This window comes from Panthera pardus, unplaced genomic scaffold (genome assembly GCF_024362965.1).
Source record: "Panthera pardus isolate Hobbes unplaced genomic scaffold, ASM2436296v1 HiC_scaffold_8, whole genome shotgun sequence".
Classification (NCBI taxonomy): Eukaryota; Metazoa; Chordata; class Mammalia; order Carnivora; family Felidae; genus Panthera; species Panthera pardus.
Genome location: NW_026527013.1, coordinates 47408939 through 47433065, shown reverse-complemented (window position 1 = coordinate 47433065; position 24127 = coordinate 47408939). Strand labels below are relative to the sequence as shown.

Genomic DNA, 24127 nt, shown 5'->3' with positions numbered 1-24127 from the left:
AACCCTCAAAATGCAAGTTTATTGAATAAAGCTGAGAAGAGCAGTAAACAGACAAAAAAATGCATCACCTAAATTAAAAAATTCACGTATTTACAAAGTTCAGTAACTGTTAAGTTTTCACATGCAGAAGTTAATGCACAGGAAAATGTTGGTAGTAGAGTTTGGATGTCTTGAAATGCTGAAAGCAATGAACAGACACACAAACACATTTAAGGTTTAGCTATAGGTCAAATAACAAACCTATGCGATCCCCACAGAGTCACACTTTCTAGTTCCAATTCCTCCTTTTAGGCACAAGCAAATTGCCACATTCTCTGTAATGGTTCACAGTGACCATTAATGGTGTTGAGCTACAGTAGCAAGTTTAAATTTCCCTTCATTTACAGAACCATCCATCCCATCAGGGAAGTATGCAACATGCTTCAAAGAATAGGAACAGAATTTTAAAAGCTGAGATTCTACTCATAAAAATGCGAATGGAGGAAAACAAGGAGTATCTGTGCAACACAGTGCAGTATTTTGTACAGAATATTGTTAAGGCCATGGCAGTCTATAAATTAAAACTGGTATTCATTAAAAGAACTCACTGTTGACTGCACTTCTGAGTGCTCAACATGTCTGGAAATGCACTGTCTACATGAGTGCTGCTTAACAAAAGAAACAAAATCACACACAGTGTGAGGCAACACATAAGCGGGTGTACCATAGAGTTTTATCTACTACAGTGGTTTATGTGAATAACAATTTACAAGTGAACCAGTAGTAATATGTCCCTTTGTGTATATGGACATCACTAAACTACGAAACATGTTCGTTTTAAGTTTGTATACATCTCCGTATCATAGAAGCAAACAATCCACAGCATCAGCTCCTCAGTTCCCCGGGTGATTATTAAACAACCTGTAGACGTTGCGCATGATTACATTAGATAGAGCAGGCAGGTCTAGAGTTGTCACAATAATCGAGATGTCTAATGGCACCAGACAAAAGAGTGCCAAACCTTACATCAATAAGAGAGAAAAATAAGAATTTTTATTTCTAAGTATCTATTGTGCTGAAAGTCTATGACTGGATATAAAAAGTCGAGAGTTAGAGTGTCATGCAGCAGCACTGATTTAATGACTGGAGAAAGAAAGAACAAACAGGTGTTTGAACAAAGTCTGACATTCTTAGCACATTTTATTATATTGGCTGGAATGCTCTAAATTCATGAAAGCTTTTGAGAAAATCCTCGATTCCCAACCCTTTAAAAAAGTGTGTTGAACCCAGAAAAAAAAAAAAAAAAGAAGAAGAAAAAATAGAGAAGTAATGATCTGGACAGATACACAACAGCATGCCTCAGTTCCTCCCATATTCCCAACTGCTATCTGGCGATGAAGAGTTCTCAGAAAGCAGAATGTTTTTTAAACTCATATACGATCTCACCAGTGTAAAGAACCAATTAACAACACTGATCTGGTGCCTTCGCTCACTCTTTGCAGACCATTTTTTAAATTCCTAAGGTGTAATTATACATTTCACATGCATTTGTGAGACAGGTAAACATTATGTTTTTATCCCACATGAGTCAGGCTAAAGGTTTTCTAAATACTGTGTGTGGCACTAGAAACTTCATGCTGTATCAAGTCAGTATCAGTATTAAGCTAATGGACTCTATAACGAAATATCATAGACATTTACTGAAAACCAATATAAAAATCTGGCCCAGAAAGACCAGAACATATATATGCAATTGTCTTGATTTAAGATGGTCACATGTGTTTGGGGTTTTTTGTTTTTTGTTTTTTTTTTTTTAAAAAAAAGCTCTACACACTGTTTAAGACAAGTATGTATAAGAAGCTTTTTTTGTGTGTGCTGACTTTATCATGACAACTCTAGCTGATTCTTTATGAAGGATTAGGGATACACATCTTCAGCAGTGCACATGAGAAATAAACTCTGAAAAAGGCAATTTCTTGGGTTTAGGAAGGACCGTATTCTGGGAAGTACTTCAGAGGAACGGACAATAATTCTAGGATTATAGCCAGGAAGGACTGGATGACTTCAGGAGATGCTTCAGCTTCTTCTAGACTTTGAATGTTGAATAAGCCACTGAAGTGTGATATCTAAAGATGGAGGGAAAAAAATTGAAGGCATTAAGATATCAAAGTTAAGAAACTACTAAACATGAGAGATAATATTTAAAATGCAGCTAATTCAAAATACATGCTGGCGCTGCCCTCTTCTGCTTTTCTGCATCTATACTACTATTCTCCATTACCAAAACGTCAAGAGGGCAGTCTAAGGAATTATGAGAGACTCATGAGGTCTGTGTGCTCAGGACAGCTTGTGCCATCTTTTTATTCACTCAAAAATTTACTAACTGCCTTAAGACAAGGTACTATTACATGAAGTGCCAGGAATGCAAAGATATGGGAGAAACCCTCTTTGCCCTCAGGGAGTTTTTAGTGTCAAAGCTGGAAAACAGAGAAGAAATCATTTGGGGTTGGGAGGAGGGTTGCCTGGCAGAATTCCAGGCAAAGGAAACAACAAAAGCAAAAGAATAAACAAAGACATGAACACTGTGGAGATCTGGATGGGTTATATTTGATAAGATGTGGATGAAGCACAGGGATGGGGGAAGGGGCTGCCACTCGTTGCTAAGGCTACAGCAGGGGTTCTCACTTCACCTTCTGGACATTTTGGACTGGGTAATTCTATGCTGGGATGGGAAGAGGGCCTTTCTTGTGCATGGTAGACCATTTTGCAGTATCCATGACCTCTACCACTAGATGCCATTATCACTCCCCCTCCACACTCATAGTTGTGACAGCCAATAATGTCTCCAGATATTGCCAAATGTCCCCTGGGAGCAAAAATGTCCTCAACAAAGAACCACAGACAAGAGGGAGCCAGATATCCTTGTATCTCACTCTAAGGTGCTGCTAAGTTTGGGTTTTATTCTCAAGTCAACTAGAAGTTATTGCAGAATTTTAAGCAGAGAACATATATTACTTTATTTTAGCATGCTCAACAATGGCAACAGAGAACAACTTGGAAAGCTGCTAATACAGACGCCAAATACCACAGCAGGAATATGAAGTGGAGGAAGGCCTGAAGCAAACAAGTGCTATAGGGATAGAAGAAGGAAATGCAGAATTGACTAACATACAGAATAGAACAGACTGCCTATATGTAGTGGGTGAGAAAGAACATTCTGACTTCAATGAGTTGTGTATGTCATGGAGCTGCTGACAAACACAGTGGCTAAAGAAAGAACAGACTTGAGAATTAAAAGATTAAGAATTTAGCTGTAGGGGCGTCCAGGTGGCTCAGTCGGTTAAGCGTCTGACTCTTGATTTTGGCTCAGGTCGTGATCTCATGGTTCATGAGATTGAGCCCCACATCAGGCTCTGCACTGACAGTACAGAGCCTGCTTGGGATTCTCTCTCCCTCTCTCTCTGCCTGTCCCCTCACTTGTGCTCTCTCAAAATAAATGAACATTAAAAAAAAAAAAAAAAAGAATTAAGCTATAAAGCACATCAGGTTTGAGGTGTAAGAAGATAACAGGCATGGAGATGTCCAGCAGGTAGTTTTAGCTCTATGGATCTCAGAAAGGGATGCAGACTGGTAAGCTACCATAATAGAGGTGGCAGGTGAAGCTATAGTAGCTGAAATTAGCTAAGAAAAGCACTTCGAGTGACAAGAGAAAGCAGCTAAGTCAAACACTGAGTCACTGTCATTGAGTTCTTTAAAATGTGTCACCCCTATGTGAGCATCTATCAAAAGGAGCATTCGATTCTCCAAGCCTGAGAGCTGAGTGCAAATTCAGTTTCCCAGCTAATGTGTGTTACAGAAACTGTACTCCACATACATATAAAGAATAGCCTAGAGCTGAGATCTGAACAAACATGATCTGCTCAGAGTTGTGAAAACAATGATTTAACCTGATTGCTGAACCAGACTGTACGCTTTCAAAGGGGGACAGCAGTATGCAGTAAGAGCAAAGCCATGTTCATTAGAACTGAACGGAAAGAAAGGTAAAACTGAAAGTGAAATGCCTAGTTTTAAATATTTAAGATATTCACTTAAAAAAATTAAAACTTGTGGACACTGGACAGAAGTCATATCCTAAAGACAGATGGATCCTTAAGACTAGATAAAAAGGCAGAAAAGAAATAAGATACTCAGAAAAAGAAGTCATCTTCCATAACAAAAAGGGCCACAAACATGAGTCATCTTTGCAAAGATCATGTTCCCAGAAGTAATCTGTTCTATGTGTGGTCTGAGGATACCTTACTCAAGTATTTCATATGCCACATTAGGAAGCTGGAAGGAGAATACACAATCCATGTGCACTGAGATACCTTTGGAACAATTTAGTAAATTCATGAATTTGGTTCTAAAATGTTGTAAAAGCTGAAATTAAGGAGGATGTTCTGACTTGATTATCCAAGAAGTCTAATCTAATTCGCTATTAGCTGCATTTCTTGCTCCAAATTCTGATTTACAAACTGCTTATTTGAATCTAGGTAGAGTGGATCCATGTCCTAGGGCTTGATAATACAAAGTGAAGCAGGAGTTCTACAATCACACACTGGTGTCTCTGGAGCTCTATGACAGACTAGGAAGATCAGCCTCAAATAGCAAAAGTTCTTTCTCATCAGCTCTCCAGCATTTCCTTCCTAAATGAGCTCCCAAGATTTTTTCAAGAAACTATCTGGCTAGTTTGTTAAGGTAATAAAATAAAGGGTTTTTTTTCTCCTTTCAATAACTTCTTTTTCCTATTTTATGAAATACTAGAGAGTATTCAAAGTGGTAAAATGGATTTACAGAATAGCACAATGCCCTAAAAATTACGGTTAGTATAGAACAGTGTTTTTCAGCCTTGCCACTACTGCTGACATTTTAGGCTGGTCGATTCTTAGCCGTGGAGACTGTAGCATGTTTAGAATATCTCTGGTCTCTACCCACTATGTGCCAGCATCACACTCCTCATTATGACAACCAAGTGTCTCTGGACGTTGTCAAACATCTCCTGGGGAAAAAAAATCCTTTGATGAGAACACTGTTGTATAAGTAAATACTCTCATAGCGTCACAACTTAAAATTTAACAAGAATTCCTCCTAACACGAGGGGGGATTTTTTTTTTAATAAACTATGTAACCCTAAGTGTTTGAAGAGTCTGAAAATTATCTGAATGCTCACAATATAACAAATCACTTATTCTACCCATTTAATAGAGGAGAGTTTGTGTCCATCACCAACTTATTAGGCTCACACTGCTTTTAGGTGCTCTTTAAAGGAAGCTCAGGGAGGCCTGGCTGGCTCAGTCAGTGGAATATAGGACTCTTGATCCTGGGGTTGTTAAGTTCAAGCCCCATGTTGGGTGCAGAGATTATTTAAAAATAAAATCTTGGGGTGCCTGGGTGGTTTAGTCAGTAAAGCGTCCGACTTCAGCTGGGGCCATGATCTCACGGTTTGTGGGTTCAAGCCCTGCATCCGTGCTCTGTGCTGACAGCTCAAAGCCTGGAGCCTGTTTCGGATTCTTTGTTTCCCTCTCTCTCTGCCCCTCCCCTGCTTGCACTGTCTGTCTCTCTCTCTCAAAAATAAATAAACATTTAAAAATAGTATTAATAAAAATAAAATCTTTATGGGGCACCTAGATGGTTTAGTAGGTTAAGCATCTGATTCTTGATTTCAGCTCAGGTCATGAACGCATGGTTCTCGAGACTCAGCCTAGGGTCAGGCTCTGTGCTGACAGCGCAGACCTGCTTGGGATTCTCTCTCTCCTTCTCTCTCTGCCCCTCTCCCACTCATGTACACATGCTGTCTCTCGGTCTCAAATAAACTCAAAAAAAAAAAAAAAAGAAAAGAAAGAAAACCCTCAAAATAAAAAGTAAAATAAGATAAAATAAAATAAAAGAGAAAGAAAGCCCGAATTAGCCAGAAAACTATCAACAATTTGAGCTCATCAGAGCATGTTTGAGAAGGTATGGGGAAAAACTTGATAGACTAGAAATGACTTGGGAAAAAAGTTAACTATGGTAAGAACCAGTACAAAATGAACAAGGCTAAAGGAAAAAAAATCTCAGAATACCTTTTAAACACACTTTTTTGGCACTATTTACAAGTGCCAATACAAGTTTTCGGTGTTTTTTTTTTTTTTTTCTTTTTTAATTGGAGGTGTGACTATGGTAAAATGGTCAGAGAGAGATAATGTTTTTGGCTTTGAATATGGAGGAAGGAGCCATGAGCCAAGAAAGCAGGCAGGATCTAAAAGGTGAAAACAAGGCAAGAAAATGGGAGTCTCTCCTAGAGTCTCCAGAAAGAGCACAACCTGTCATTTTAGTCCTTGATTTCTAGCTCAGTGAGAACCATGAGAGGATGCTAATTGACAGCAGCAATAGAAAACTAATACCCCCATGTGACATCCACCATATGTCAAATGTTGTAATGCATTGTCACATTCCCTCTCACAAGAGAGTTTTGAAATTGCTGCCATTATCACCATTTTATAGATGAGTGAAAACTGGAGATCAGGGAGGTTAAGAGCTTTGTCCAAGGCCTGTCAGAAAGTAACTTAGGACCAAGTGTTCTGGCCTGAGGCTGCGTGACTCCAAAGCACACGCTGTCCGTAGCCTACTATGCAGCAATGATGGATAGCCTCATTTTTCTGTACTGACCCACACAGTGATCTTTTTCATCAGTGACCACCAAAACTCAGAAAAGTGAAGGTGCCACAAAAATCCCTAGGCTCCTACCCAGCCGCTTCAAGATGCATGCATTGAACTCTCCTTTCATACTTTGGTTGAGCCGGTCATGTCCAGACAAGAACCATGTGACTTAGCGTGAGTAGCTTTTTTCATGAAGATTATACTTTACCACTGAGTATATTTTATTGCATTGTTAGAGGTCTTTTCACTCAAGCAAGCAACTAACAGGTTGGAATAGTAATTTATCTTGTCAAACTCTTCCAGTCCTCTTTCCTTTTTACCTTTGACTCTTTTTACCCATTCCAATATACTTTTATTACATAATCTCTCATAAATTAGTTAAGAAACTAAAGTCCAACCAGATATACGTATTCTTTAAGGACACTGTACTAGATTGAAGAGAGTCCCTAAAAATTCACACCTACCAGAACTTTAGAATTTATTTGGAAATAGTCTTTGCAGATGTAAGATGAGATCATACTAGATTAAGGTAGGCCCTAATCCAATGATATATGTCTTTATAAGAAAAGAAAATACACACAGAGACACACACAGAGGAGAAGGCTGTGTGAGGCCAGAGACAGAAGCTGGAGTTATGCCATCTCCAAGTCAAAGACTGCAGGCAATCACAAACTAAGAAAAGGCAAGGAAGGATACTCCCCAGCAGCCTTCAGGGCCCTGTGACACCTTGAGTTTGGATGCTCAAGTTGTGGTAATTTGCTATGGCAATTCTAGAAAATTTATACAGACACTTAATAGATAAAGGGTACTTTTGGCTTATATCTCCAATAGAGTACTGACATATTGCAGTAATATACTGGTTCAATAAATGAACAATTGTTTCAGTGCCTATAGACCAAATAACAGACCAATTTTTGTGAAGTCTTATTTCAAAAACATCATTGTTAAAAAGCACAGCTGGATACTAGCTCGACCAAAATTAATACAATAAATTGATATCACATAATGTTTAACTTCATGTCTATTTCACTTCTTTAAATAGCATAGAGCACATTCAGGATGTGTATTTGCTGTCAAAATATATAATGTCTATTATTTTTCCTGAGGCAAAAACAACAGTACTCTAAAAGGGAAGTCAATTAAACAGAAATGGGGAAAATAAACACTAGAAACCATTAAGACACCTTTCCAGTAATACCCATTTCTTCAACAGTCATTTCTTACCTATATTATCCTTTTCTTTGCAAGAAATTGAATAGCAGCAAATTTCTCTATCCTGAATAGCAGACAGGTTCCTATAAGAAGCAGAATTAAGAGAATAAGTCAGTGCCTAAAACAACCATCATACTTATCACCCTTTGTTCCATTTCCTGGTCTTTTTATACTGAAGAAATTATTTTACCACTACTGAAATTTTAGAAATTCACTTCTCTGGTGGGCCAAATTTACCATGTTCACCTAAAAACATAGCAATAAGCATTACTAAATAACGGCGCCTGGCTGGCTCAGTCAGAAGAGCATGCGACTCTTGATCCTGGGGTTGTGAGTTCGAGCCTCATGTTGGGTGTAGAGATTACTTTAAAATAAAATCCTTAAGGGGCGCCTGGGTAGCTCAGTCAGTTGAGCGCCCCACTCTTGATCTCAGCTTAGGTCATGATTCTAGAGTCATGGGATCGAGCCCCATGACGGGCTCTGTGCTGAGTGTGGAGCCTGCTTAGAATTCTCTCTCTCTATCCTCTCTGCCCCTTCCCCCGTCTCACGTGCTCTCTAAAAATAAAAATTAAAAATTAAATAATAATATAATGATGCTAGGGGCGCCTGGGTGGCGCAGTCGGTTAAGCATCCGACTTCAGCCAGGTCACGATCTCGCGGTCCGTGAGTTCGAGCCCCGCGTCAGGCTCTGGGCTGATGGCTCGGAGCCTGGAGCCTGTTTCCGATTCTGTGTCTCCCTCTCTCTCTCTGCCCCTCCCCCGTTCATGCTCTGTCTCTCTCTGTCCCAAAAATAAATAAAAAAACGTTGAAAAAAAAAAAATTAAAAAAAAAAAATAATATAATGATGCTAAACAAAGTAGTGGGCAAAAAAAGTGTAAGTGAGAACCAAACTTTTTTAAAAACACCATCATTCTTTCTTAAGACATACATTTTTTCAATTAGCTGTTTTTCGTCCAAGGCATTCGGAAGATCTCTCTTGTTTCCGAGTACTAGTACCTTTAAAAAGGAAAGATATTAACAATAAACTTTTATGTAAGAAAAGGTCACAGAAGCATATGATAGTCATGAAAACTGGAATGGTACCACATGCGATACTATTAAGGCATATTTGTGTTAAGTGGTAGCCTATCTCATTCACTCTGTCATTCAAATTAGCATCCATTTTAACTTCTCCCACACAGATGCCCTTAATCCAACATGTGGCTGCCAAATTCTATTTAAAATATTCTAAGTCTTGGGGCACCTGGCTGGCTCAGTTGGTTAAGCATCCAACTTCAGCTCAGGTTGTGATCTTGCAGTTCGGGGGTTTGAGCCCCACATCAGGCTCTTTGCTGCCAGTGAGGTGTCCCTCTCTCTCTCTGCCCCTCTTCAACTGGTACTCTCACTCTCTCAAAAATAAGAAATAAACATTTAAAATATTTTAAGTCTAGGGGCACCCGGATGGTTCAGTTGGTTAAGCATCCAACTTCAGCTCAGGTCATGATCTCATGGTTCCTGAGTTCAAGCCCCACATCGGGCTCTCTGCTGTCAGCCTGTCAGCACAGAGCTCACTTCAGATCCTCTGTCCCCCTCTCTCTGCTCCTCCCCCACTTGCACTCTCTGAAAAACAAATAATATTTTAAAAAATAAAAATAAAATAAAATATTCTAAGACTAGGGACACTTGGGCAGCTCGGTTGGTTGAGTGTCCTGCTCTTGATTTCAGCTCAAGTTATGATCCCAGGGTCATAGGATCAAGCCCCACAGTGGGCTCCATGCTGAGCATGGAACCTGCTTGAGATTTTCTCTCTCCCCCTACCCCTCTCCCCCACTCACACTGTCTCTCTCTAAAATAAAAAATAAAATATTCTAAGTCTAGGGGCTCCTGAGTGGCTCGGTCAGTTAAGTGTCCAACTCTCGATTTTGGCTCAGGTTATGACCTCACAATCATGAGATTGAGCCCCAAGGCAGCCTACAAGCTAGGTGTAAAGCCTGTTTAAGATTCTCTCTCTCCCTCTCCCCAACTTGTGCTTTCATGCTTTCTCAAAAAAAAAAAAAAAAAAAATCTGAGTCTACGGTATGCATTCTGCTATTTCTAAATAAATGTCTACCAACACAACCAAGAGCGGGGGAACAATTTTTTAGCCATTTTTTTGTTAGCCATTAATCATATAAACACATAAATAGGCTTTTAAAATTCCTGATCCATCCTACAGAATACCACGTATAAATATTCTAAGACAATGGTTAAGTCTGGAGCTCAGGATAAATATAGCAGCTCTAAACTCTAGCAATAAATGCTGTCATCAGGTTGCTAGATGTACTTTGAAAAGAAAGGAAAGCAGAAACAGGCTTCCCAATTACCAATCTATCTTTCTCAGCTATGTCCTTTCTGCCTTAGAGAGAGCGAGAATATGAGTACCTGTAACATACCTGATGATATCCAAACTCTAAAGTCAGTGTTTTCTAAAAACCTGTATCTCAACAAAGTACATGCCAGGTCTACCTTGTCATACCTATTCCTTTCACTTAATACAGCATACTCTCAGCTGACTCCATACACTTTGACCAATCGTACTCCTAGGCCCCAGACTGTGACTCTGCACAAAGGACAGAAAGCCAGGGACACCAGGAGCTCACAGGAGAATGCACTACAGGGAGTCAGAGTGCCAAGAGCCAAACCTCAATACCTTTGGTCAGCCTGTCTCCCCTTTCCCAACTCCCATGCCTCTCTATACTCTTATTTAAGTCACACCAGGTTCTCAAGCTGGACCTGCCTGAGTTTCTAAAAATAACATCACGGTCATTTGTTATCAGTGGTCAGTTTGGAGGTTGCCTAGCATTTTAGACCTCTTACTACATTTAAGAAACCTCCTCCTACCGTATGAATCTGCCTCCCAACAGAGATTCTTGCTTCTGTGGATCATTTTTCCCCAGCTTTCCTTTCTGCTAGATCTAGAATTGACCAAAACCTTCCAGGCAGAGCCAATTACACAAGAAAGCAGGAGGGAGAACCCATTCTGACAGGGAAAGAAAATCACCTAGATGACTTTCCAACCAGAAAAATTACGTCCAGTGTTTAGAACCTGCATGTGGTCACCAGATTTACTCTGTGGTGTGGGTCTGGGTATCTGGCAGCTGCTGAGCTTCCTTGTTCCAGCCCATTTCCTGACCCTGCTTATGTGCTGCCTTCTCAGAGCTACCCAATGTCCTTTCAATGAATTCCTTTCTGCTTAAGTCAGCTTTCTTTTGCTTGCAACTAAGAAGACTCGTGATGACTTTAAGGCTGATGTTTCCTTACGGTATATAGAACCAGGTTTTCAAACAGGAAATACAGAATTGGCTTTGAAGTCAGATAGACATGGATTCAAAACCTGGCTGCACAACATACAAATGTTGCCATGTAACCTTGAATAAGTAACAACTTTTATGAAGCAACTTTTATGAAGCATGGTTATAACCATGAACCTCATTATGTTCTGAGAATTCACAGAGATAATACACCTCAAGTACTTGACATTCATTGTCATGAGGCTAAATCCTGGTCCTTTTCCAGCATTCTTGGCTCAACAAAAGGCACCACCCTCCGCACAAATGCACGAACCAGAAAACTAGGAAATTATTCTTTACATTTCCTCTTTTAACCCATTATCAAGTCTGAGGACAGTGTTCCTAAATATCCCTAATACCTGTTTCCTTCTCACCATCTTGTCTACTACCACCCTAATTCATGGTACTATAATTTGCAGTACAACTTCAACAGCTTCCTAAAACTGTCCTCCTTATAGTCCTTCTTGACCCTTGAATCTACTCTCAAACTGAAATAAAAGTGACTTAAATAATAAATCTGATCATTTCAAATGTTACATCAGCCTCCCACACAGTCCAGTCCAGCCCAGCCCAGCCTAGCCCAGCCTCCTCTAGTGTCCTAGATGCCTCATAGCTCACCACCCTCTCACTTTGCTATGTGTTCTAGAGAGACTGGCCTCCTCTCAGTGCCTTGCTTCCTCCTTCCAAAAGCGCTCTCTTTGTCTACAACTCCCTTCTCCTCCAATCGTCCCAACCAACCCTCACATGCCTCCATATCCCTCACAATTCAGCTCAAGCATCACTTCCTCGGGGAATCCTTCTTTCTTCCCTCAAACTAGATCAAATCTCTCCTCTAACTTACAACTTTCATGGCCCCTTGTACCTTTCCTTTGCAGCACTTATCAGAGCTGTACTATTCAAATGATTTCATCGCATCCACCTTTCCTACTAAACCACAAGCCCCATGATGGCAGAGAGCATGATTCTATTCACTTCTGTTCATTACTGTATCCCCAGGACTGAGCACTGCTCCTACTGCATATAGTTTAAGAAATAAATAAATAGCACAGTGCCCAGTATATGACTCATATTCAATAAGTATAAGCCTTTCAAGACTTTAAGACAGAAGACATTTTACTGGTTTTGAACATAACATAATCAAAGAATTATACTTCTAATAATATATTATAATCATATAATATACCAAAAACTCCATACTTACTGGAATTCCTTGTAACTGTGGTTTATCTAGAAGATTATGTAGCTCATTTCGAGAGGCTTCTATCTTTTCACGATCTGCAGCATCTATCATGTAACTTAAAAAAAAAAAAAAAGCAGTTTCAATATGTCTTCTCCAAATTCTCTGATGATCACAATTAGGAATAAAGGTTTTTAATTTTAAGATTTACACTATTGAAACTGTTAATCAAAATAAAGGCCTACATAAAGAGAAGCTCAGTACCCAAAAATACTTTTAAATAGACTATTCTCAGGTGCTAAAACATGGCAGTAAAACATTTATATCCCTTAGCTCTTAACTGCATAAACAAAAGACATAAATAAAACTCTCATTTACGATTCATTTTTTCAAGTTTCATATTAATGGAATTACACTAAGAAAATATCTGAGGAAGTTATTGTGTGAAATAAAAATTGAGGCTTTGAAGTATTAAAAACAACTTTTCTTCCTGGAAACCTAAATTGACGTTTGTAAAAAGTGCTTACACAATGGCATTGACTCCTCTGCAGTACCGTTCCCACATGCTCCGGAATCGGGGTTGTCCTCCTATGTCCCAAATCTTTAAACCAAGAAAGACAATTCTTAAGAAAGATATTTCAAGTAATACACGGAAGGAAAAAATTACAAGAGGCGGAGAAAGATTAGGCAGGTGTGCTTACTTCCACAACGTTAGAGCCAAACTACTCCTGAAAAACTTGAGCTAATAAAACAAGCTCTTAATCTAGAAGTTCTTGGGGCCATTCTAAACTTTATGTTCAAGGGTGCCTGGGTGGCTCCGTCAGTTAAGTGTCCGACCATTGATTCCAGCTCAGGTCATGATGTTACAGTTCGTGGGATTGAGCCCCACATCAGACTCCATGCTGACAGCACAAAGCCTGCTCAGGATTCTCCCTCTCTCTCTCGGCCCCTCCCCCTGCTCATGCACCCTCACGCTCTCTCTCTCTCTCTCAAAATAAATAAACATTTTGTAAAAAAATTATGTTTATAGTTTTATAAACTTTCCAATTTTATAGTTTTAATTTTAGGGCTTAGTAACAAAGAAAGAGAAAACTAGGTTACCACATATATACCACAAATATAATACTAAATTACCAATATTATAAATAATAAATTATCTTTCAATATAAAATACTACCCATGAAATAATGTAACACTACATCCCAAACATGGGATTTTTATTTTTATTTACATCCCAAACTAGGGATCTCAAAGATGGGGTTTTTATTTCCTAGAAACATTTAGACCCTAAACATTATTCTTCCAAACCATGTTTAATTTTTTTTTTATGGCACTTAACCATTTCAACTTACACATTTTGATCTATTAGAAAAAGAAAAAAACAAAACAAAACAGTTGATTTACATTCTTTTGAAACTTACCCATTCATGAGTTAAGAAATACAAATAAGCATGTAAAAAACAAAGAAACAAAGATTTCTAGCTATGTATGCTAACAATTTAAGTCAAGTATGGCAAGATAACATACCTTTATTGTGACGTTACCTTTAGTTACCTTCCTCATGTTGAAGCCCACTGTGGGTATCATATCTTCACTGAATTGACCTGACTGAATGAAAGAAAACATCTCAAGTTAGATTAATCAATATTTATTAAGATTCATAACATGGTATAAGCTTCAGGCATCAACAATGCTTCTGTAACCATTTTAGTATTTAACTAATTTTTTAGTGGTGGTAATAATGTCTTAAGAAAACACGCTTTAGGGGCACCTGGGTGGCTCAGTCAGTTAAGCCTCCGACTTCGGCTCAGGTCACGATCTCGCAGTCTGTGAGTTTGAGCCCTGCATCAGGCTCTGTGCTGACAGCTCACAGCCTGGAACCGGCTCCAAATTCTATGTCTTCTTCTCGGTCTGCCCCTCCCCTGCTCACGTTCTCTCTCTCTCTCTCTCTCTCTCTCTCTCTCTCTCTCTCTCTCTCTCTGTCTCTCTCTCAAAAATAAACATACATTACAAAATTTAAAAAAAATACTTAAAAAAAAAAAGAAAACAAGCTTTATACCCTAATTCTTGAAGAGATACATTTTGTTCATACAAACACATTTCCCCCGTTTAAAAAAAGATATTTTGGGAGCACCTTGGTGGCTAAGTCAGTTAAGCATCCAACTCTTGATTTTGGCTCAAGTTGTGAGTTCACAGTTCATGGGATCAAGCCCCAAGTTGAGCTCTGCACTGACAGAATGGAGCCTGCTTAAGATTCTCTCTCTCTCTCTCTCAAAAATAAATAAATATTTAAAAAATAATAAAAATATTTTACATATTTCCTTAAATTTAAAAAAGAATTATTATACAACTATGAAGAAACATTTATTAACTTCCCCACCTGTACATAAATGTTAACACACAAAGTAGGAAATCAGAAGTAAAACTTCAAAGTTTTCCATTTTTAGCATTTAAATTATTTTGACAATAACTATTACAATTCATGGCTGAATAGCTTTTCCAGGTTTGTCTTGTAACAAGGCTTATAAAATATTTTGCCATTTCTTTTAAAGAGATGATTTTATTTATTTATTTATTTATTTATTTATTTATTTACTTACTTACTTACTTACTTACTTACTTCATTTAGTTAGTTATTTTTTGAGAGAGACAGAGAGAGAGAGAGGACATGAGCAGGGAAGTGGGGCAGAGGGAGAAAGAGAATCTTAAGCAGGCTCCACACTCAGCACAGACCCCAATGTGGGGCTCAATCCCATAACCCTGGAATCATGACCTGAGCCGAAATCAAGAGTTGGATGCTCAACCAACTGAGGCACCCAGGCATCCCAAATTATTTTGTCACTTTATAGGTTTTCCTTTTATGTAATCAATTCTGTTCTCTTTTTGGTTTATGACCTTCTTGTCATAAAACTGAAATATCTTCTAATAGTATTTGAATGACTTTTTCTTTTTTTTTAATTTTATAGCTCTTTTTTTTCTACATATACATACAAAGAAGTACACAAATCGTAAGTATGAAGACCAATAAATAATCACAATGAACAACTGGATTAAAGACAATTATCCACATCAAAAAAACATAACATTTCCAGAACCTCAAAGTCCTTATCTTGCCCCTTCTGAATCACTATTTCCTACTCTTCACCCAAAAGTTAATCCTGTTCTGACTCCTAACACTACAGAGTAGTTTTTACTGTTCCAGGACTTCATATTTAATAAACTCTTACGACATAATATTTTGTATTTCTTTCAACATTATGCTGCCTGCAGTTTGTTCATTCTCATTGCTGTAGAGTATTCCACTATAGTAACAGACAACAATTTATCCATACATTCTGCTACTGAATGACTTTTTTACATTTAAAATGTTCACCCATCTGGAATTTGATTATACAGTGCAAAAAAAGCTCCTTTTTTCAATCATCTCACTCCTCATTTAAAAATGCATGCATTCCTGGGGTACCTCGGTGGCTCAGTAGGTTAAGGGTCCAACTCTTGAGGCGCCTGGGTGACTCAGTCAGTTAAGCATCTGACTTCGGCCCAGGTCATGACCTCGCAGTTCATGAGTTCAAGCCGTGCATCAGGCTCTGTGCTGACAGCTTAGAGGCTGGAACCTGCTTCAGATTCTGTGTCTCCCTCTCTCTCTTCTCCTCCCTCACTCATGCTCTGTCTCTGTCTCAAAAATAAATATTAAAACTTTTTTTGTTTGTTTTTTTTTTAAAGAGTCCAACTCGTGATCTCAGTTCAGGTCTTGATCTCAGGGTTGTGAATTCAAGCCCTGCACTGGGCTCCACGCTGGGCACAAAGACTACCTAAAAAAAAAAAAAAAAAAAAAAAAAATCCACCCATTCTTAACTAATTTGAAGTGATTTGCCAAATGCCATACAGAGACAGTTCTATTTCTGAGTCCTCAATTCTTTTCCATTAGTCTGTTTATCCTAAATTAGGATTAGATGAATTACTGTAGCTTGTGCAATGTATTACACTACATAGAAGATCAAGAATTTGGAATGGTTCACTGCTCACATTCCAAATAAACTTTAGAAATTCATATTTCAGTTAAAATACTGAATGGAATTATATTAACTGTATCTAATCTGAGAAGGATTGCTCTATATCAATTCACAATATTTAACTATCAAATCTCTCCATCTCCAGGCACATGGTTTGTCCACTCAAACATTCAAATCTTTTAAATCCTCAGGAAAGTATCATAATTCTCCTACCAGCTCTTTCACGCTTCTTGTCGTATTCTTTACCTTGACTGCAATTACTAAGTACATCAAATGAGTCACAGTTAATACTAATTTTATCTATTTATATATTTTATTTACCCAATATTAATCTCTCAGTTGACCTAACTCTTACTTTTTAGGTAAACAGCCCAGGATTATGAAATCTCTCAAGATAGGAATGGTTAAACAAATAGGACTATTTTCAAGGTCCTAACACTGGCCAATTGTTTGTTGTGACCTTATGCTAGCCACACATGATTCTAAAACAGTCTACAAGCCCCGAACACAATGAATTCCAATTTTATAAATTAATATCCTCTACATAACTCCAAAGTTATACCTCACTCCCCCAACCCGTTCAGTGGAATTTAGGCTGATTTCAGAAAAAAAAGATGTTGAGGCACTTGGGTGGCTCAGTTGGTTAAGCATCTTCTGCTCAGGGCATGATCCCACGGTTTGTGAGTTCGAGCCCCACATCAACTCTGTGCTGACAGCTCAGAGCCTGAAGCCTGCTTCAGATTCTGTGTCTCCCTCTCTCTCTGCTCCTCCCTTGCTCGCATGCTGTCTCTGTCTCTGTCTCTGTCTCTCTCAAAAATAAACTTAAAAAAATTTTTAACTAAATGATAATTTAAAAAATGAAAGAAAAAATGTTAACCACAATCACTACTTTCATTTATATTAGACATAATTCTCAGAAGTTTCACATATGACTAATATGATAAAGTCATGACATCAAAACTACATACATCAAAACTAGTCTTGATGCAACAACAAAAATATAAACTGATTTAAAAAGGAACAAAGGCAACACCAAAGGCACTATCCATGATAGCAACAATAAGCTGGACTTCATTAAAATTAAAATCTGTCCTGTGAACAAGAGTTAGAATTAGAGTTAGTAAACAGGCAGAGAGCAGGAGAAAATATTTGTAACAGATACATCCAATAAAGGACTGTTATCTAAAATATACAAAGAACTTTTCTAAAACCTCAACAATATGAAAAGAAACAATCCAATTAAAAATGAGCCACATGGGGCACGTGGGTGTATCAACATCCCACTCTTGATTTCAGCCATGATCTCATGGTTTGTGAGTTCAAGCCCCACGTCAGTCTCTGTGCTGATACTGCGGAACCTGCTTGGGATTCTCTCTCCTTTCTTCTCTCTGCCCACCCCCCCCCCCAAAATACATAAATAAACATTAAAAAAATATTTAAAAAATGAGCCACTGACCCTAACAGATACATCACCAAAGAAGATACAAAGATGACATATAAGCATACAAAAAGATGCTGCAATCATACGTCATCAGCGAAATGCAAACTAAAACAATGAGATACCACTATACGCTTATCAATGAGTGGCCAAAATCTGTACACTGACAACACCAAATGCTGCTAAGGATGTGGAGCAAAAGGAACTCTCATTCATTACTGGTAGGAATGCAAAATGGTACAGCCACGGTGGAAGCAAGAAGGAATGCAAAATGGTACAGCCATGGTGGGTAGTTTCTTACAAAACCAAATATACTCTCAATATACTCTCCAATCCAGCAATCATTCTCCTTCGTATTTATCCAAAGAAGTTTAAAACTGAAGTCCACACAAAAATCTGCACATTAATGCGTACAGCATCTTTACGCATAACTGCTAAAAACTGGAGGCAACCAAGATGTCCTCCAGTTAAGTATATAAATAGACTGTGGCATATCCAAGAAATGGAGTATTATTCAAAACTAAAAATAAACGAGCTAACAAGCCACAAAAAGACATGGAGGAATATTAAAAACATATCTAAATGAAAGACTCTATCTGGGAGGACTGCATACTCTATATGATTCCAACAAAATGACTAAAAATATGACTCCAAAAATATTCTGAAAAAGGCACAACTATGGAAACAGTAAGATCAGTGGTTAACAGGAGTTGGGGGGTGGGGAAGAAATGAATAGGCAGAGCACAGAGGATTTTCAGACAGTAAAAATACTCTGCATGATACCATAATGATGGATACATGTCATTACACATTTGTCCAAACCTACAGAATGTACAACGCAAAGAGTGAAAAATAATGTAAAGCTACGGACCTTGGGTGATCATGATGTGCCAGTGTAAATGCATCAATTGTAATAAATGTACCACTCTGGTGTGGGATGTTGATAACAGGTAAAGCTGTAAGTGTAGGGGCAAGAGGTATACAGGAAATCTCTATACCGTCCCCTCCTCAATTATGTTGTAAACCTAAAACTGCTCTTAAAAAATCTTAACCAAAAATTTGTTTTAATGGGCAAAGAACTTGAAAAGACATTTCTCCAAAGGAAATACACAAATAGCTAATAAGGACAGAAAAGATGCTCAACATCACTAATTATTAGGGAAATACAAATCAAAACCATGAAGATACCACCCCAAACCCATTAAGATGGCTATTATCAAAAAACAAAACAACAAACTGCAGGGAGCATATGGAGCCATATCCTGGTGCGCTGTTGCAGGAACATAACATGGTACAGCTACTATGAAAACCAGTATAATAATTCCTGAAAATTTTTGAAATAGAATTACCACATGATCCAGGAATTCCACTTCTGGTTATATACCAAAAAGCACTGAAAGTAGAGACTCAAAATTGTATCTGTATACCCACGTTCACAGCAGTATTATCCATAAGAGCCAAAAGATGGAAGAAACCCAAGTGCCACTGGCAAATGAATGAATAAACAAAATGTGGTCTATTTCTACAATGTAATGTTACTCTGCCTTAAAAACCTTATTCCTGTTAAAACACAGATGACATTGAAGATATTATACTGTGAAATAAGCTAGATACAAAAAGACAAATATTATATGACTCTACTTAGGAACCTAGAATAGTTAAATTCGCAAAGACAGAAAGTAGAATGGTGTTTGCCAAAGGCTAGGGAGAAGGAGGAAATAGAGAGTTATTGCTTAGTGAGTATGGAATTTCAGTTTGGAAAGATAAAAAAAAAGTTCTATAGATGGATGCTGGTGACGGTTACACAACAAGGTGAATGTACTTAATACCTACTGAGCTAACTGTACACTTAAGAAGGGTTACGATGGTAAATTTTCTGTTTTGAGTATTTTACCACAACTTTAAAACTCATTGCTGTTAAGAGGCAATTACCAGTATCATTTTATAGAAAAGGAAATAAATCCCAAGGTCACATAGCAATAGTGGGTGATTCTGTTTTTCTTAAAGATTTCCACTGTAATTATATGTATTGTAATAACCTTTAATTAATGTCTGAAGTGAGATCTATGTGAGATAATGCCTCATTTGTTTGGTATCATTAGGAAAAAGATGTGCTATATAATGAAGCAGCCAGAAATGGTAGCTAAACTTTTTAAATACCAAAACTTTTAAACTAGCTTGCATAGAAAGCTTTCTAAAATGCACACATAGTTGGCTAACTTCTCACATACAATATATGGAACATGATTTAATGTGTTCTTGGTATTTGAAGGTCACTTTCCAAATGTAAAACAAGACAACTAAGTTAGATAACCTGTAAGGGCCCTTCTGGCAATAAAATTTAATGATTATGAACATCAATTATAGCACCCACTTCAAGATAAAATGATGGAGGGGGTGGTCTGCAGTATACTGGGGTGGTGCCCCTAAACTTTCTTGGACGTTTCTTCAGCTCTTTCCTCACCAATACTTCTCAATGGTGGCAGAAGCTAACAATAACTTTTTTCAAATTCAGTTGCTAACCTGCAACGGCTGCAAATTAGGTCATCAAGTCTTTTGAATTTTTTTTTTTAATTTTTTTTTAAATGTTTATTTTTGAGAGCTAGAGACAGAGCTCGAGTTGGGAAGGAGCAGAGAGAGAGAAACAGCACCTGAAGTAAGCAAGCTCTAAGCTCTGAGCTGTCAGCACAGAGTCCGATGCAGGGCTCAAACCCACGAACCATGACATCATGACCTGAGCTGAAATTGGACACTTAACCGACTGAGCCACCCAGGTGCCCCAAGTCTTTTGAATTTTTTCTTTTATTTTTTAAATTTACATCCAAGTTAGTTAGCATATAGTGCAACAATGATTTCAGCAGTGGATTCCTTAATGCCCCTTACCCATTTAGCCCATCCCCCCTCCCACAACCCCTCCAGTAACCCTCTGTTTGTTCTCCATATTTAGGAGTCTCTTATATGTTGTCCCCGTTTTTATATTATTTTTGCTTCCCTTCCCTTAAGTTCATCTGTTTTGTATCTTAAAGTCCTCAAATGAGTGAAGTCATATGATATTTGTCTTTCTCTGACTAATTTCCCTTAGCATGATACCCTCTAGTTCCATCTATGTAGTTGCAAATGGCAAGATTCCCTTGTTTTTGATTGCTGAGTTAATACTCCATTGTATGTACATGTGTATACACACACACACACACACACACACACCCCACATCTTCTTTATCCATTCATCCATCAATGGACATTTGGGCTCTTTCCATACTTGGGCTATCGCCGAGAGCGCTGCTATCAACATTGGGGTGCATGTGTCCCTTCCAAACAGCACACCTGTATCCCTTGGATAAATACCTAGTCATGCAATTGCTGGGTCACAGGGTAGTTCTATTTTTAACGTTTTGAGGAACCTCCATACTGTTTTTCCAGAGTGGCTGGACCAGTGTGCATTCCCACCAGCAGTGCAAAAGAAATTCTCTGCATCCTCGCCAACATCTGTTGTTGCCTGACTTGTTAATGTTAGCCATTCTGATAGGTGTGAGGTGGTACCTCATTGAGGTTTTCATTTGTATTTCCCTGATGATGAGTGATGTTGAGCACTTTTTCATGTGTCTGTTAGCCATCTGGATGTCTTCTTGAGAGAAGTGTCCCCCATTTCTTCACTGGATTGTTTTTTGGGTGTTGAGTTGAATAAGCTCTTTATAGATTTTGGATACTAACCCTTTATCTGATATGGCACTTGTAAATATCTCCTCCTTTTCCAGCGGTTGCCTTTTAGTTTTGCTGACTGTTTCCTTTGTTGTGCAGAAGCTTTTTTATTTTGATGAGGTCCCAATAGTTCATCTTTGCTTTTGTTTCCCTTGCCTCTGGAGACCTGATGAGGAAGAAGCTGCTGCAGCTGAGCTCAATGAGGATTTTGCCTGCTTTCTCCTCAAAGATTTTGATGGCTTCCTGTCTTATATTGAGGTCTTTCATCCAATGTGAGTTTATTTTTGTGTATGGTGTAAGAAAGTGGTCCAGGTTCATTTTTCTGCATGTCGCTGTCCAGTTTTCCCAGCACCACTTGCTGAAGAGACTGTCTTTATTCCATTGAATATTCTTTTCTGCTTTGTCAAAGATTAGCTGGCCATACGTTTGTAGGTCCATTTCTGGGTTCTCTATTCTGTTCAATTCATCTCAGTGTCTGTTTTTGTGCCAGTACCATACTGTCTTGATGATTACAGCTTTGTAATACAGCTTGAAGTCCAAAGTCTTTTAAGTTTTTAATCCCAAATGTCTTGAACACAGAAATATGTTTAATAAATGTTTAAATAAGTAATAAATAATAACTGTGATGCATGGATTTTGTGGTATAACTACTTTATAGATTTGGAAGCATTTTCTACTTCTTTCCAAGTGTCAAATCTTACTCCTCACTTTTCAAAGCTTGTGCTTAATGAATAAACTACTCAGCAACTGTTTTCTAGATAACTGGGAATACTTATTTCTATGCCACTAAAATAAGACTGGCAATTTAGGAAGCAAATCAATGCTTAAAAAATATACTACTTAACAGTGTATCATTCTATTTACTTAAATTTAACACTTAAATAACACCAAGCACTGTTCTTAGCACTTAATAAGAAGGATACAAGTAGCACTCACTGATTCTGTGATGATGGATGCAACTGTAGTCATCCATAAGCCAAAGTCTCAAGGCAATATTCCTGGAATTTGGTTGAACAAAATAGATTGAGGCAAAATAAAATAGTAAAAAGAAGACTATCCTCTAAGCCAGGGAATCTTATTACCAGTTATGCTACTTACTAACTACATGCAAGTCATTTTACCTTTGGAATGAAGCTATCTTATCTAGAAGAAGAGGGAATTGCAAGAGTAGGTCCAAATTCAGTTCTACCTCTAATGTTTATGATGTTGTGTTTTATTCACAAGCTTCTTAAAATATAGTTAAGCAACAAGCTTGAGTCCCACGTAGGGTGGAGAGATTACTTAAATAAATAAAACTTTCAAAATAAAATAAAAATAGGGGCACTTGGGTGGCTTAGTCAGTTAAGCACCCGACTTCGGCTCAGGTCATGATCTCGCAGTCTGTGAGTTCGAGCCCTGTGTTGGGCTCTGTCTGGGCTGACAGCTCAGAGCCTGGAGCCTGCTTCAGATTCTGTGTCTCCATCTCTCTCTCTGCCCCTTCCTTGCCCACACTCTGTCTTGATCTCTCTCTCTCTCTCTCTCTCTGTCAAAAAATAAACATTAAAAAAAAATTAAAATAAAAATAAAAGCCTATTTCACACATGATCCAATCATCAACAGCATACAAAGACAATGACTGTGTGTTGTACTGACTCACAAACACCTATACTGTTCACCTTTCCTCTATTGTCCTATAAACCCACAAAGCTACTTTGCCTGTGTTTTTACTCATTTGTTTATTTACTCAGTTATTCAAACAACAGAAGGAAGGAAAAGAAACTAGGAAACCTAAAAAATACCACACAATGAATATAGACCATTTAAAACAAAGGAGACAGTATGAGGTGACTGGGTATCTAGAAAGGCCTCTCTGAAACAGTGACATTTAAACATCTAAAGATCATTTTAAATCGGCAGCTTCTGCAGATAACCTAACTACTGTGCTACTTGAGTATCAGTAAGGAAATCTAAATTCCAGTCCCAGCTATATCACTTTAGATTATATACAGATACATACAACTGTGAACAACCCTCTTACTCAGAATGCAAAGGTTCTACCTCTCTCCTTACTGCCACTTAAATACCTATAGCTAGTTCACTTCTTCATTACTTCAAGTGTTTACCACTCCCTTCCTTTTGCTTTTCTTCTTTCCTGAGTTCCCAAAGCTACTGTAGATAGGAGTTCCCGCTCCCAAAGAGCAGGCCTTTAATAACAAGTGCATTCCTTTCATCTGAGGCAAAAAGACCCACTCCAACCCTTAAGATACAATATTTAACTCTTAACTGCTGTCCTCGTCCTCACAAACCACTCAAGCATTGCCTGCCAGCAGAGACACTCTTGACATACTTCTCAGCTGAAGACCACTCCTGAATCTAAGGGTCTAGGAAAGCAAGTCTCTGGGTTTTAGTGTTAAAATTGCCAGTGTACTTTTGTTTTGTTTTGTTATTAATGTTGTTAAATTATGTTAATTTGGCAAGCAATCAGGTTTGCCTTGTGGGGACTGGAGGTGGCTAGCTTACTTTTCAAGTGAACTGTTGGTAGGTTTTACGTAGTAGGATACATAGAACACCCCAAAGAGGAGAAAAATGGATTTTAAAATAGCTCTTTTTGGGTGGTAACATTAAAACTCAGCGAAAGACATTA

At 38.1% G+C, this 24127-nt stretch overlaps 1 protein-coding gene across 1 annotated transcript in view; it reads right to left on the bottom strand.

Moving 5' to 3' along the window:
- The window catches only part of ARL8B (ADP ribosylation factor like GTPase 8B), a 49018-nt gene continuing 24891 nt past the window's right edge, over nt 1-24127 (bottom strand). The window contains exons 2-7 of the mRNA XM_019428768.2: nt 13882-13962; nt 12882-12955; nt 12379-12472; nt 8798-8865; nt 7882-7952; nt 1-2105 (exon numbers count right to left, since the gene is read on the bottom strand). Coding sequence (XP_019284313.1) covers nt 2056-2105; nt 7882-7952; nt 8798-8865; nt 12379-12472; nt 12882-12955; nt 13882-13962 — 438 coding nt within the window. The 3' untranslated portion in view covers nt 1-2055. The remainder of the gene's footprint in view (nt 2106-7881; nt 7953-8797; nt 8866-12378; nt 12473-12881; nt 12956-13881; nt 13963-24127) is intronic.